The sequence below is a fragment of the Leguminivora glycinivorella genome, chromosome 24, assembly GCF_023078275.1.
Source record: "Leguminivora glycinivorella isolate SPB_JAAS2020 chromosome 24, LegGlyc_1.1, whole genome shotgun sequence".
Lineage (NCBI taxonomy): Eukaryota > Metazoa > Arthropoda > Insecta > Lepidoptera > Tortricidae > Leguminivora > Leguminivora glycinivorella.
The window spans coordinates 13202214-13219385 of record NC_062994.1 but is presented as its reverse complement, the minus strand read 5'-3'; the positions used below and the strand labels follow the sequence as shown (position 1 = coordinate 13219385).

The window sequence follows — 17172 nt, the reverse complement described above, 5'->3', positions numbered from 1 at the left end:
GAGCCGCACACAGACACAGGTGCACTACTAGCGCCCCCTGGCGTGTACTCACGTTGCCCTTGTCCTTGTGCTCGCGCTCGCGCCGCTCCAGCTCGGCCGGGATCATGCGCCCGCGCTCGTCACCACGGAGCAGTAGTGTGTGTGAGCCGCACACAGACACAGGTGCACTACTAGCGCCCCCTGGCGTGTACTCACGTTGCCCTTGTCCTGGTGCTCGCGCACGCGCCGCTCCAGCTCGGCCGGGATCATGCGCCCGCGCTCGTCAGATGGCACGGAGACGCAGTAGTCGGTGCCGAGGCCGCACACCGACGCGCACGACTTCACGGAGTAGTGGCACTGTTACACAAACACTAGGTTAATGTACTGTATTCAATCTAAGCTGCTCTTCAGATAGGCTTAGCAAATCTCAAGATTTGTAGAAGAAGCATTCGAAACTTTACATTTTCCTAGAACATATTAATATCTTACAAGCTTTTGATCCTGGATAAGTAGTAATAGGTAGTAATAGGACCGATTGGCAAATTAGTCATACTTGTTATGGAGAATTTTTGGCCAAAAGCTGCACTTTTGGATGGTAGCAAGCCGCTTTGCATGGTGATAGTAGACATCATAGTAAACGATTTTTTCCGAGGATATCGAAATTTCATCCCTTAGGAAGCCGAGCGTAGCGAGGTGTTTTATGAAAATTAAAAAAATTCTATCTTTTTATTGTATCGTCCGATTTTGACAAAACGTATCTCAAATGAAAGGTATTGATTTGTGTCATTTAAAAAAAATACAAAGAAAAAAAATTTGAAAGAAAAGTAAGAAAAAAATAAAAAAAGTAAATTTACGTCTCGCACTGAATAACTTCAAAGAATGACAGACAAAATGTACAATGTCGATATACGAGTTTTTTTTAATCTAAGACAGATAAATTTTTAGTTGAAAACTGAAGACCGCATCGAAATCAGATTAGCATTTTTTAAGATACAAGTTGCCAAAGTTGGGAAAGATCGCTTTATATGGCCACTTTGAAATTCCTTTGCCAGAAAGTCAGAAATAATATGTTTTTCGGACACAGAAAAATACATAGTAACAGTACACATCAAAATAAAATTAAAAATTCCGAGGATATTATCATTTCATCCCTTAGAACGACGAGCGTAGCGACGTCGGTTACGAAAACCGAAAAAAAAATCTCATTTTTGTAAAAAATCGTTTACTATGATGTCTACTATCACCATGCAAAGCGGCTTGCTTCCATCCAAAAGTGCAGCTTTTTTTTCATAACTAGTATGACTAAATAAATAGTTTGTGTCTTGCAACATGTTGTTGCAGAATGTAGTTTGTATACGTATAAGACTAGCAACATTAATTTATCCTTGGTTTCCATGGTTACAAACAATACATGTAATTTCTTCTTGGATAATACAGCATTAGTTTCACACGTGTTAATGTAAAATACTTTTTTGGACCCTTAGGCCATTATGTCGTTCTTTAACACGTGCATGTCTCTTCCAAAATCTGTAAACGCAAATTACAATTCATGCAGATGGCAGCCTTGCAGGCGCATGCTATCCTGACTGTCGTGAGCTGTAGTGTCCGGCACTGACCTGGTCGGAGGTGAACATGACGAGGTGCCCGGGGATGCTGGTGAGCCCCTTCTTCTTTTGCTGCGGACATGTTGTGGCGACAAGATGGCGGCCTTGCAGCATGCTGTCGTGAGCTGTAGTGTCCAGCACTGACCTGGTCGGAGGTGAACATGACGAGGTGCCCGGGGATGCTGGTGAGCCCCTTCTCCTTGTACTGCGGGAACATGTTGTGGCGAGCCGCCAGAAACGCGTACAGGTTGGACACCGACCCACCTGCCAACCACAAAATACTCATTCAGGTACCTGCACTTTGGGGCCAGCCAACCACAATCGCGAAAAAATGGCTGTTTCATATACTTCTGATGGGAGACCAATTTCTTTGCGATTTTGGGGCTGGGCCCAAGGTAATTCCTTTGTATTTACCTCGTAAGTTGAATACTTACGAGGTAGTAAGTTGAAGCTTTGACTGGTTTTCTCCATACACCATTGAGATTTACCACCAAGTATCCTAGTACTATTTTATCAAAGCTATCCAAAGAATCCACCTTGACGCATTTCAGTTTCACCCCATGCTTGACTGGTGGAGAATTCCTAAGGGCATTAACTCCGCCTATGTACTTTTTTATGTGCAATAACGTTGAAATAAATCCAAGGTCTTCTGAAAAATAAATTACTTTTGACATGAAACTGACCGGGAGCCAGGATGGAGTCCCCGTCGCTCCAGCCGATCATGGCGCGCATCTTCTCCAGAACCACGTTCTCCATGAGGATGAAGACGGGCGCGATCTCGTAGGTGAACATGTTGGTGTTGGCCGCGGCCGTGAGCCACTCGCCGGCCAGCGAGATGATGTCCAGCCCGCACGACAGCTGGTTGAAGAAGTGGGGGTGCCCTGCGGACAACAAGGAAGATTTAGTCGATTTGCAGTAAGTTAATCATTTATTTATTATTCAAATAACTTACACAGCATAACAGTAAAACCAAGGCACTGTGAAACTAATAAATAAAAACGATACGTCTAGCACATACATACTCGTAGTAAAAAGCAGATTAAAACAAGACGAAAAAAAAAACAATACTCTATTTAGGCGACGACGTAACAGCGTCGCTCCGTTGCGTCGTCTGACTCGGCATAGGATTCGGCAGGTTGCCCCGGAACCGCATCATCCGAAATCATAAAGCTTTTTGTTTTTTTAAGTGTTTATTGCGGTTTTTAACCGCCTTGAAAAAAGGAGGAGGTCAACTTAAAAACGTTTTGTATGAATATTTTTCAGGTAAGGTACACAAAGTAATTGTCGCACTCATTAATTAACTTCATTGATTCGGAAGCTTGCATCCTTTACTCAGTAGCATGAGATCAGATACCTGCACTATTCAGAAACCTGGCGTCAAAAATGTAGTTAGTATAAATTGTATATTTTTACACGACTGCCCAAAGAAAAAAGAGTGTATCGTGTTCAGCTTTCATGTTTGTATGTATATGAGTTTCTTTATTCCACGATAAGTTCAGAATGCCTCAACCGATTTGAAAATGTGATGTTATGTTAGAATACACGAAAATGTGTATCGTTAGAATTTTCACGTCATCCCAACTAACATAGGCTATGTGACGTCATCGTTAAATCAATATGACGGACTGTGCACTTAAAATTGTACGAAGCTACAGTGAGGTATCAAAATAAAGAGCTTCGAAATGCGAGTCCAATAATATGTGAATTTTATATACTTATCTAATTCAAAGTATGATTATACAAGGAGCTCGCTTCTTTTAACAACTTATTAATCCTCTTGAATTGATTTTGACATGACATTGACTTACAATGTCATGTCCACAATCTACCGCACGATCACCAATCAGATTAAGCGCCAAGTCCGTTCAAATCGGGGCAATATTCGGTATCAGAAGAAATCAAGTGTAAGAAAACAAAAAACAATCAAGTATTTCCAAACACTCGTCCCCTTCAATTTGGCGTCCCCGAGCCACCGGAAGCAATAGCAGGCGCCATTACACCGCGATTGTGTCCGGCGCAGGAACGCCGCGCCGATGTCGTGCCGGATGTACTTCTGTTTTCAGGTTCTTTGCGTAAGAGGGGCTGGTTCTTACATCCATCGATCATACACTTAGGCCCACTTGCACCAACCACTTCAATCAGGGTTAGCGGGATGTCATGTCAAATTCCATATAAAATGGTGGGTTAACCCTCGGGTTAATCCTTTATTTCCGTTGGTGAGTGGCCTTAAGTGGGTTAGCGAAAGGCTAGCAATAGAATTATGCATTTTAGAAAAGTTAATTTTTAATTTCATTGGTCCGAGACTATATAATCGTTTGCCCAATAATCTTAAATCTACTGAACTTGCATATAATATTTTTATCAATAATCTCAAGGAATATTTATTAAACGAAGCTTTCTATTCAATAGAAGAATTTTTAAATAAGAATAATTGTATATGATTGTTATAAAATTGTTATACCTATAGCTACTAAGATGGATGTAATTGTAATTTTTGTAAATATGTATTGACATGTAACTTTCGTTATGAAGAAATAAATTGAAATTGAAATTGAAATTGAAATTGTTATTTTCTTAATTGTTGGTTAGTTTTTGTTTTTGTGACACACCATCAACCATCATACAATAGAAGTCGTACTTTTTTTATTGTAAGACATTTTTATGTATAAACACTAGAAACTATTACTTATGTATCTGAGTACTCGAGAATATTCAAGGCTTATTTTTATGAGTTCACATTGTCGTTTTTGATGGAAAGTTACCGTGACAAAATCTACAGTCCAAGCTACTCCCAGTCGCACAGTCTAGGGCTAAATATAGTATCTAGATGAATTACCAGCAGTTAAAACTGCTGAAATTATCATCGTGACTAAGTATACTCTATCTCTTCTTACCTCCAAATGTCAGCTTAACAAAAGAAACCCTAAACTCTCACATTTTTATTACACTCACACTCTCTTATGAAATGATTACGGCAGCATTGCTTTATTTACAAGTTAAATCCTCCTAAAGCACGCCATTAGCCTTGTTCATCCGTCCGCCATCTTGTCGTTTTGACGGCGGCCATTACAGGGCACTTTATCATGGCGCGTCTGCCGCGGATGGCTTTATGGGCTAAATCTTTTTTTATAGCCAGATTTTATGACTAAAAGATAGCGATATTAATCTTCGGGGGTATCGTGATGTTCATTCAGGGGAAAAATATTCCTTAAAATATATATGAATAAGCCATCATATGCTACTTGCCTTCTAGTCATTTCAGCTTATTTTTAAGAACTGTTGAACGATTTGCTAATATGGAATTAGTATGAAATTGTGCCGAGTGACGTCATGGTGAACTGATTTACATTATATCTTTCTCTCCGACTTATAAAATAGAAATTCGGTTTAAAAATAACTTCTGTTCATGTTGTTTTCTTATAATTTTCTGTTGCTTTTTTTCGTGCATGGAATAAAATATTTTATTCTAACTACGGGCAAGTTTCCTATAGTGATAAAATATTTAGAAAAAAAATAAGAGTAACTTGTACTATCTCAATCATCATTTAATATTAATATATTTTTTAATAAACATAACGGTCTATAATTTGTTTGCGGATGACACGACTGTATTGGTTAGTGCAAGTTCTTATGACTAGCTGGCAATAAACATTAATGACGCTTGCCACCAATTGCAGTCATGGTTCTCAGCAAATGGACTGTTACTTAACTATTCCAAATCGAATGTTATGTTATTCTCTGGTCGAAAGGTTCAACCACCGCCTTGCATGGCTAACTTTCCAATGACCATGTGCGAAGAGAGTAAGTTTCTAGGGTTCCTGATTGACAATACTTTAAATTGGAAGTGCCATGTAGACAATCTTTGTGATCGGTTGGGTGGTGCGTCGTTTGCGTTGAGAAAACTGAGGCCTCTTATTTCGGCAGAAGCCTTAAAGCAGGTGTACTTTGCGCATTTCCATTCTATCATGGCATACGGCTCACTGCTCTGGGGCAATTCAACTGATGCAAAAAGAGTCCTTGTAATGCAGAAACGCGCAATACGTACACTTGCCGGTGTAAAAGACAGGTACCCTTGTAGAGAGCTCTTCGGTTCTCAACGTATAATGACGCACTACTCACAATATCTGTTCGACGTACTGCTGTATGTTAGACATAATATATCCCAATTCGCACGCATTGACTTTCCGGGCAAACAGCTTCGATCTACAGGCCGTCTGAGAACAGTCCCCCGTCGCATGGCACTTTCAAGAAAGAACCCTCGAGTCATCGGCCCTACTTACTATGAGCACTTACCTGCCGATCTGAGAAATGAGCCATGTGACGAAGCATTTAAGCGCAAATTGAGAAACCTTTTGTTAGATAACCCCCTGTACTCTGTAAATGAGTACATGGATTTGAATTTTTAATGACCAATGATATTATTATACCTATATTTCTCTGTTATATAATATTTTCTTGCTTCGTGATAATTTCATGATATTGTAACTTAATTTATTAATTTTATTTAGCTTGGCATGTGTATTTTCTTTCTTTGTAAATGACGATCCTTATTGGGAGACACAATTATTTTTATTTGGAATCTATTATGTAATTTTCGACGATCATGATGAGAAGATAAACATAATTTTGACATGTAGCAAATTTATAGTGTAATTTTTATCATGAAATAAAGAAATCTAATCTAATCTAATTGACATCCTTTACTTTACTCGAATAATATTATAAATAGTATAGTTTGAAATTCTGAATTAATACTAAATTAATGAAATAAAAGTAATTTCAATTATTTTTATGAATTGAAAGGCCATTAAATAATAAGAAAATTACAAATATGTCTCACAACGGGAGAGGAAGAGAAATATTGAATACCTACCTCCTGTACGCTATTCAAACTATTTAAATTGGAAATGTCGAGGCATTTTTTAATCAAGCAACCCCGCATTCCAACATGCGGGCAGCGGGGCAACCCCTGGCCTCCGGAGCTAGCGCTAGGGTTGGCAAGAGATAAAAAATGTTAAGAAGTATGTGTCAAATATTTTACAATTTAATTTTTATAAGATATTTTTTGTCGACGCTTTTTTTAATTTGGGTCGTGGCGTGGGCTAACACCGCTTGCCACTTACTTATTGTAGAAGTAGGGAGCGGACGTGAGGCGTTTAAAAATATGACTTTAAAAGGTGGTTCTTTAGTGCGGAAACTTAAGAGTTTTTTGTCAATGAATTCGTGTGCAAAATATTTAAGTTTTCTACAGTAAAATAATAATTTTATAAAGCTGACTATTGCCTTCAAATACATAATAATATAGCATTTGATATACTTCTCCGTGATGATCTGGCCCCGTAGCCGAATGGCATTTCTCCGACGCCAAACGAAACGAAAACGAAACGTAGTCCGGCTCTGTCGCGCCAATATCCAAGAGCGATAGGGATAGATATCTACTAGCGTTTCGTTTCGTGAGCGTTTGTGCCATTCGGCTACGCACCCGGATTCTAGAATTGTAGTTATGTAGGGGACTTGTCTAAAATAAAAATAAAAAACTGCAATTCTATTATCAGATCATTTGAAAATACAAATAATTTATTAAGAAAAACTTAATTGTACAATGGGTAGGTACTTTTAAAGGCGAAGAATTTTTATAAGGGATCATTTATCGACTAACATTTTGAAACAATTCTGCCATCCGGCAACCCTGCCCGACCCCACAGATTATTCCGCACTGGCAACACCTGTGCCTGCGCCCGTCTGCCAGAACTGGCAGGAATGGCAGGAGGCGGATTACGCCATTAGCTTACAGCCGGCGCTCGCGCGGGCCGTAATGCCCTAATACTTTGATGGACGTAATGGTGGAATTAGTGCGGAGGTGCTTAATTCTAGTCGAATTAGTACTGACTTTGGAATACTGAATTTCACAACTGTCCACACACAGTTTTATTTTTTAAGATTATGAATTTTTTCAGATTGATCTGACAGATTGAATAATCTGAAATTTAAGAATGTGTGTGGCAGGCAAGGCAGTCGATCTAATTCTATAAGATTATGAAATTTAAGACTGTCTGTTGCCGGCCTATCAGTCCGATAGTACTCTTTTTTCTACTCCCGTACTGTTATTCGTGAGTTACAAGGTCGTGCATAGAACTTTAAAACCCTACATAAAAGATGTCAGGACAAGTCTATCTAGTCTATACCCTGAAAACATTTAGTAGCAGTAGCACGATATAGCTGTTAAAGTTCAGTAAATACATTACTACCAAACCAACTTAACAAACCAATTCGCAGAGTCGAGACTCCTTCGTTTTCTGCTGCGTTCATTGGCGACGCGTCGACTCGCATTCAAATGTATGAGAACTCGATTCAACTCCGCTCGATTCGTCTTAGTGGCCAGGCTTCAAAGAACCATACCATAGACAGTTTTATTTTCATGTTTGCACTCAAAATGTATATTCAAAATGGTAGGCGGTCCACCTAGATAACTAAGATGACTGAAAGTAGGTATTTGTTGAATTTATAATTTTCTTTCAAAATAAGTGCTTGGTCGTAGAAAAAGTATTGTATGCAACGGTGTTTAACTGAGTCAAAAAATGCTCGTGGCGTCTTTATTAACAATTTTCGGCTTCGCCTCAAATTGTTACCCACGCCACTCACCTTTTTTGACCTCTTTTAACCACCAGTTGCATAAAATACTATAATACATATTATACTGTGGTACAGTCAATGTTGTTTACATCTAGATGCTTAGAAGAATAAAAATACCGCTCACTCTTGCTTCTATGATCATACTCGTAGTCCAGTCCTGTCCTGCTCACATTGTAAGAACTAGTTGAGTACATGTTATATTTTTTTACGAGTTATATTTTTTATTAAAAATATAAAATATTACCAAAAAGAAAATAATTCAAGCATAGTTTACGCTCGCGTACTTCCTATAACCCAACGTAATGTAAAATTACAGAAAAAACTTTTTTTTCAAGTGATTTGACTTTCATAAGGATAAAATATTTTGTTAACTGGAAGAGATTCCTTAAAGGGATAAGTTCGCTTTTGTACTGAAACTTTTTATTTTAGTTGTATTCTTTTTAACTGACTTCAAAAAAAGGAGGAGGTTCTCAATTCGACTGAATGTTTTTTTTTCTTGTACAACAAAGTGTTTACTTACTTATTTACTTTGTTTTTAACATTGCTGTCACTACTTTAAAATATATGTGCCTAAAACCAAAGTTCGATTAGGCAGGTAATATTCTAAATAAATTCCAATGGAGAGTATAAAAGGCTAAAGCCACCACTGACAACAAGTAGCATACGTTAATCAAATCTAAACTGGCACTGATGCGCCCCTCACGCCCCCTCGCGGGCCACAAGTGCCAAACGATGGAGTGCCCTGTCCCTCGGCCCAGGCACTCGTCCCACCGCCGACGATGAGCGATAAACTACTACAGATGTAGGGCGAAAAGCGAGTTTTAGCTCCAATAGCTTTGTCGCTCGGCTATAGGCGAGTGTTCGAGAACGACGGGCTGTCGCACGCGTCGCTCTATTAACTAACTTCCAAGCTAGCATCGCCGAGCGAGTATCGCTGAGCTAGCTTCATCTCACCGCTCCTAACGCGGTGACAAACCAGACAAGCAAGTGTTCTCGCCAGCAGTGTGATTATATACCAGCGATGAACTATTAATATACGAGTATGTGTCACTTTTACTAACACAGGATCCTAATCTTTTGTTCGTTTCTTATGTGAGAAAATAGCCGGCAGCTAATCGCTTCCTCGCTCTCGGTGGGACAAGCGCCCGAGTCCCCCGTGTCCCGGTGTCCCGGGAATCCCGGGGGACGGTTTATCGCGCCGCACATGCGAGTAAACAGAATTAAATCGAATTTGGTTCAGAAATTCAAATTAGCAGAGGGGAGTTAGTGTCAATAAGATTTTGGTTAAGTAATTTCCCTTTTTTAAGTTACGGATAGGCTACAATATTTTTAGGTACCTATAGATATGCCGGCGGCAGGCCTAAGATGGTGGGACGAGTTAGACCAGTCTGTCGGCCGGAAAAAAGAACACAAAGTTTGTAGAAATCAAGAGGAGAGGCCTAAGCTGTCCCAATGCTGACACTACTGACACTAGGTATAACGGGTTAGTTAAAAAAAAAACGTATTTAATTAATTATATTTTTGATAAGCCAATGATGAAAGGATGCAAACATGGCGCAGCCGGTGGGATGACTGGGATCCTTAACATTTCGATCAATAGAGAATCTGATTTCGTATTAGATGGACTTTATCTCCAAAAATGTCGAAACGAGAAATATATTTAAAAAATCGTGGCGAAGACACCCCCCTCGGGAAGTGTGAGTAAGATAAAGATAAATAATAAAAAGGTCGTCCCCGGAGAGTGCTTCAGACTGTCAGCTCTGTAGATAACGGTTTAGCCAGCATTGATACTGAAATAATGGTGTGATGGGACCTTATAATAGGATGGGATATTTTATTATCATAGCACTTTGAGACGATAGTTAACTGATGGTGTTGAGAAGAGGGATCCCAAAGTATGAAACATGTCTGTTATTAGACGGATTTTAAACTTGTCAATTATAAAATAAAGAGTGGCACTAAAACTTGAGTAGTTCATGTGCTCCGCCTACCCTTATGGGATACAGGCGTGATTATACGTATGTATGTATTTGTACATACATACATACATACAATCACGCCTGTATCACATAAAGGGGTAGGCAGAACACATGAAACTACTAAAGCTTCAGTGCCACTCTTGGCAAATAAAGGGTTGAAAGAAAACGAAACTGTGACATTGCAGTGCATTGTATGTATTTGTAACATTTGAAAATTCGGTGTTATGGGGGAAAGGTTTAAAAGTTAATTACCTTCAGTAAATAAGCCAACTTTAATGTTCATGCTTATACTCCAATTGCTAATTCGAGTCCAAAAAACTACTACGATGTTGCCACTGCAATAAAATGTTTGTAAAATAGTATAATCCTTTTTTATAAAAACACACGCCAAGATAAATTATTTATTATTTATTTCAATCCTTTGATTTATATATTTAATAGTCTTTTATTATGTACATAAATACTAGGTCGCTCGATTTTTTTTCTTTTTTTCCGTGATTTTTAGTTGTAAAGTTGGTATTGCGCTTGTATCACTTCAGGTATCAATAACATGAAAAGTATTTTGACAGTGACATAAGTGACATTGACAGCTGTGACATTGACGTATCTGTCGTAGTTTTTTTGGACTCGAATTAGCAATTGGAGTATAGATTATAGACAGAAACAGAAGGCTCTATAATATTAAATTGAATAAACTTCATATCAAAACCATAAACGTATCTCTACATCACGTGCCCATTGTCAGGTCATCCGTAAAATCTCGACGGAAATAACCTACTGCCGCAAGGGAGGGTGATGTTGATGGGTACACAGATACATTCAAATTTCAGTTATACGGTCCCTTCCTGATATGACACTGATGTCGGTGTTATATCGGCGACAAATCGAATAAGTAAAACTTGAATACGCCTCTACCCTACACACGCGACCGCAGAGTCTGTGCGGAAATTACGTCACTTTTTACAGAGAGATAACGTCGCGGACAGCCCTCCGTCAAACCCATGCACTGGCTACTTGGTACGCACGCAATACAATTGCATACAGAAGGATTTTATTCAATGAGATGTTTTTTTTTCATATATCGTACCTATTACAGACATTAAAAGTTAAAACTCAAAGTAAAAAGTTGAATAGAGTTTTCGAAAAAGTTGTTATTTACAACTTTTTGCTGTGATTTATCATATGATTTTGTTAATTGGTTTATTTCTATGCTTTAATTATGGTACATAAAAATGAGAAAATGACATTAAAAAAAACTATGCCGTTATCTAGATAAGCTGCGAGCAAAAATAACAATATCTTTATGTGTTCTAAAATATTCTACGTGTCTATGTCTAGTCCTTCTGTGTCTGTCGCTCTTAAGCCCCACCCTTGTCCCCTGAGTATCGGAAAATATTTACAGATAAAACTGGCGCAGCTTTAGATCGCACGGGGACGGGGCCCCACATAAAAAACATGACACGTCTTTTTGATTTTATAGGATTATTAATTTTTTACAAAAAAAGCACGACTCTGGAATGAATGAAAATTTGTATCCTATTTTTTTACATTAATCAGAGGGTTATTCTTGTATTAAATAGATAAATCTGACGAGACAAATGTTTTTTTTTTTAATAAAATGACAAATTTCAACTCATAGACATTTCCATTCATTCCAAGAGTTGGTATTGGGACACTCTTGTGAATCGACATGTCTTAAAAAAGAATGAGAGTATATTAAGTGTACTATTTCAAATATTTGAATTCTGCTAATATATAGTCATCTACAATAATCTTTTTTATTAGAAGGCGGCAAAAATAATTATATGACTCGCACTTATAGTCTGACCAAAAAGAGCGGAAATTAAAAAGTGACAACATTGTATTGTCGTCCCGTTTTCTCACACATTGATTTGAAAGGGATGACTACAATGTTGCCACTTTTTAATTTCTACTTTTTTTGGTCAGACTGTACGGCTCGACAAATGAAATTGTGTCTATTATTTTTGTATAGTATCTACACAAATATAGTAGTAGTAGTAGTAGTAAATTCTTTATTGTACAATTAATAACAAAAAACACGTACTACACACGTACGTACGTGTGTATATACGTACTGTTAATAACATTTCGGCCAGCCCTCTCTAATCAAGTGTACAGCGAACATTCCATTGTGTAAGTAATCCCACGATGTTTTGAGGTTATGATCGGCGCGTGGCCAATCAGCCGCCATTGTTGTGAAATGTCAGCGGTAGTGGTTGCGTTCAGAAACGTCGGAGGTTGCGGTCGCGTTCGGAAACACTTGTAGTCGCTTTTAAAATCTAGTCGTAATGTTACCAAACGATTATGTTGTCTTTCATGTACGCAAGAAAACCCCAATTGTTTGAGTTCTGATTTATTTAACTGCATTAAAAATGAATTTGATGTCTGCTTCACTAAAAAGAAAGTAAAAAGCAGGACCAAGACTAAATTTAGCGACTGGGCTACGCCGGATATTCATAAGACAAGACGCCAACTCTACGACTTATACGATTTAAAAGCCACTGATAAAAGGCCGGAATTTCTGGAGCATGTTCGGAATTTTTCAAAATCTTTTAAGATGATGTGTGTCGCCGCGAAAGCTAATCACTTGTCTAAAAAGATCCTAAATTCTAGTGATAAGTTTAAAACTGCCTGGCAGGTGATCGGCAATGAAACTGGGAAACGTAAAATGAAGGATCCGCACTACAAGCTACGAATTGGTGACGCTTTAGTAAGTTCCGACCGTGAAGTGGCAGATCATTTTGAGCAGTTTTTCTCGAATATACCGGTAGAAACAACAAAGTCTCTTAATTCGTCGCCAGATGTCGCTGAAGAAATTTTGAAGAGAAATGTAGCGGAATGTACAGAATTCTTCAAATTTTCGTATATCACTCCGAATATAGTTCTTAAGACTTTTAGATCACTGAATTTAAAGAAAACAGAAGATCTATGGGGCCTGTCAGTCAAAGTTTTGCATTCCATTATTGAATCTATTGCACCATATTTAGCTGAGATTTTCAACAGATGCATTGATGTTGGCACTTTTCCAGATATTATGAAACATAGCAAAATTATCCCGTTGTTTAAATCAGGAACGAAGACAGATCCTACGAACTTTAGGCCGATTTCAATACTACCTGCATTAAGCAAAGTGTTTGAGAAACTTATTTTAAATCAACTGCTGTCGCATTTCAACAGAAATAAACTGCTTGATAGCAATCAATTTGGTTTTACCAAAGGTCGATCAACCACTGACGCTGGTGCGGTACTCCTAAAGCACATCTTTGACGCTTGGGAAAAAGCTCAAGATGCTGTTGGAATTTTCTGTGATCTGTCCAAGGCATTTGATTGCGTAGATCACGAAAATTTAAAACGAAAATTAAGCCACTACGGGATAAAAGCCGGTGCCCTCGACTTAGTCTCATCATATCTGTCGGATAGGACTCAGAGAGTAGTTATTAATGGAACTCATTCGGCGGGGTCCCCGGTAGCCCTCGGAGTGCCTCAAGGTTCAATTCTTGGTCCCTTCCTCTTTTTAGTATATATTAATGACCTACCCACTCTTGTTAAAGGCAGACATGATATAGTGTTATTTGCGGATGACACTTCTCTTATATTCAAAGTGGACAGGAAGGAAAATAGCTTCGACAGTATTAATGATGCCCTATCAACTATAGTTAACTGGTTTACGGCAAACAATCTACTTTTGAACGCCAAGAAAACCAAATGCATCAAGTTTGCGTTACCTAACGTCAAGCAGATAAATAACAGCAAAATCCAAATAAAAGGTGATACGCTGGAGTTTGAAGACCAAACTGTTTTCCTGGGAGTCACTTTAGACTCAAAACTGCAATGGCACGCACATATTGCTACTTTAGCTAACAAACTTAGTTCAGCTGCCTACGCAGTAAGGAGAATCAGACAGCTAACAAACGTAGAGACGGCCAGGCTGGTATACTTTGGTTACTTCCATAGTGTTATGTCGTATGGAATTCTGTTATGGGGTAAAGCCGCAGATATTCAGACGATATTTGTGCTGCAAAAGCGAGCTGTACGTTCCATATATGGACTGGGCGCTCGAGCTTCCCTAAGAGAGAAATTCAAAGAGGTGAACATTCTTACCGTTGCCTCTCAGTACATACTTGAGAATATTATGTATGCTAGGAAAAACATCCATGAATACAAGGTTAACAGTGATATCCATAACTATAACACTAGAAACAAACATAAACTTGCCGTGCCCTTCCACCGTCTCCGTAAGGTTAGTACGTCTTTCGTTGGGAACTGTACACGTTTTTATAACAAAATCCCCATTGATGTAGTGAACTTGCCACTCGGCAAATTTAAGTCACATGTTAAGCGCTGTTTGCTAGGTAAAGCTTACTATACGGTAAATGATTTTATAAATGATAAAAATGCCTTTAAGCCAGTAGCTTGATTATGGTAGCAGAAGTTTGTAATACAACCGTACTAGTATCCAGTAAAAATGACACAGCGTAATTTTTCTCATGTGATTGTATTGTATCATTAGTTATGTTAATAGGACGCTTAGAGACCTTATACACCTCTAAGATTTTTGTTTTCATTATATAGCGTAGTTATATAAAATTTATTTAAAGTATGATAGTACACTGACCCTTAGAGACCTTTACATCTCTAAGTCACGTTGAGCATGTAATTAGTTATGTATAGCTATACTAGGCATTGTTGCCCTCTTTAATGTCACCTACAAGCTTAATGTCGTGTTTCACTGTGTCGATTTTTCTTTTGTCAATTTGCTGTTAGCTTGAACATGTCATGCTCGCTTAAAAGTCTTTGCTTACGGTGGCATGTTGATCGGGTCGCCACCTTCCCGAATGGAGGTTGAGGGAGGCGATGGCTGAGATACGCGTCATACTCGTGAACGGGTGCTGTTTGTGGAGACTGGTCTGTTCAAGCTTACCTGGGCCACATGTTTTGTTAGATTATTTAACTTTACTTTTGAGCGGATTGCGAGACACTACATTCGGTTCTTGTAAGAATTAAACTTAAGTAAGTAATGTCTTAAGGATGACACTAGAGACCATCACGTTGTCGTTTAATTTAGTTAATTTTAGCTTTTGGACACTTAGAGACTTTATACATCTCTGAGATTTTGATTATATTTTATTTTAAAATAGACTCCTTACTTTAATGACCTTGTTGTCGTTTGATTAAGTTAATGTTAGTTTTTTGGACACTTAGAGACCTTATACATCTCTGAGATTTTGATTATATTTTTAAACTTAATTTGTAACCTTGATTGGCCCTTATTTGTAAACTTGATTTGTTCTTTAATGATTGACAACTAGAGACTTGTACATCTCTTGAAATGTGTAATTTAGCTGTTCATTTTCTGTATTTTTTATTTTTTTTTTTGTATTATTTGACAAAGGTTTTTACTTTTAAATATTTTAATTTTATAAAATTTGACTCTTGGAGACGCTATACATCTCCATGGATTATTTGATTAAGTATAATATTTTTACTTGTAATATTCAGTCTTTTACAACTATTGAAGTATTATAGATTTCTTTTATCTTTGTATCTGTTTGCACTTTCTTTATGTATTGATTATAGTTAGTAATAATATGACATTTAGAGACTTTATACATCTCTAATTCTATATCAGTGTATAGCTACTTTGCTTATGATTAATATTTTTAGTTAATATTTCTATTAATTTCATTTGTTTAACTTTAATGAATACTCTGTAATGTTGACATGTAAAAGTGCCCCCGTGGCCTATTTGCTGAATAAATGATTTTGTATTTTGTATTTTGTATAGTCTCTACGATCTCTTGAGCTCACATTTTTTAAAATCATTTTAATCACTTATTTACCTATTTTATGTTTCTTTGGATTAAAAAATGTTTTTATATCAACTGTAGAAAATTCAAATCAAACCGAACCTGACTTAGAGTATGCAAAATATTGTACATTTTTTAAACTTAGAAAACATTAAAAATCCAGATACAATGAAATAAATTAAGTATTTAATAGTTATTCGCTTCCAAAATTTTCAACAATTTTAACTTATTTGCCTTAATTGTACGGGAGTATTTTAAACCATCGTATCATCGAAAAATCTTCCCCTCCACAATGTAACCAAAACTCCATCATCATTACGTAAATGAAAAGCATATCCCGGCCATGAGCGTCGGTCCGTGTGTTTAAAACAATAAATAAGCCAGAGCCTCTGAGCCCCCTTGATTTACAAGAGTGCCCAAATCGCGGGATTATGGCGCTATTGAATAGGGTGACCACGATGTAATTTTGTAACAGGATAGTCCTTTCCTGTCTGTAGATTACATTAAATATATTAAACGAATATTAGTTTTTTGTCGCAGCCAGACGAAGGTAAAAAGACAAAGGTAATCAAGTTAAATATTTGTGGTACCTGCAGATATTTTTGAAATGATATGATAAAATCTGTTGTTATACTTAGCTGTTTAATATTTAAAAAAGAAGTCGCAAGGTATTTTTATGTATCGCTCTATACATAATGGAAACATATCGTCTGGCGCAGTCGGTAGGATGAGAATAAGGTTACAACGATTAAGACTTTTTTAAAACAAAAAAAAACACCTATAATTCATACACTCATGATCTTAGGCTGTCAATGAATCTTATCAGTCTCATCACATACTTTCAAACTCTGGTATTTGTTTGAAATGTCTCAATAAAATTGCGTGTTGTGGTCACCGTAGTCTCCCATCCCATCCAGTAGGATTACCGTGATGGATCATCGCGGATTGATTCTATGGACCGCGGGTTCGATCCTTTGTGCGTTATCTAAGATATGGACAACGAGCTTCGCCCTTTTATAGACACTTCTATTGTTATTATCATAACATAAACTTTTATTGACAAGTTTTTACAAGTTTAATAAGGACTTTATATTTCGCTGCTCAGTAAGCGTAGCACAATCAACCTAAGTGCGTTTTACATTATCCGAT

The 17172-nt window shown here is 37.6% G+C and overlaps 1 protein-coding gene across 2 annotated transcripts in view; it reads right to left on the bottom strand.

The window, feature by feature from the left end:
- Positions 1-17172, bottom strand: part of LOC125238880 (glutamate decarboxylase) — an 84291-nt gene that overhangs the window by 15260 nt on the left and 51859 nt on the right. For both annotated transcript variants that reach the window (XM_048146353.1, XM_048146354.1), the window contains 3 exons: positions 2267-2464; positions 1729-1847; positions 196-336 (listed from right to left, as the gene is read on the bottom strand). In XM_048146353.1, the coding sequence (XP_048002310.1) occupies positions 196-336; positions 1729-1847; positions 2267-2464 (458 nt within the window). The remainder of the gene's footprint in view (positions 1-195; positions 337-1728; positions 1848-2266; positions 2465-17172) is intronic.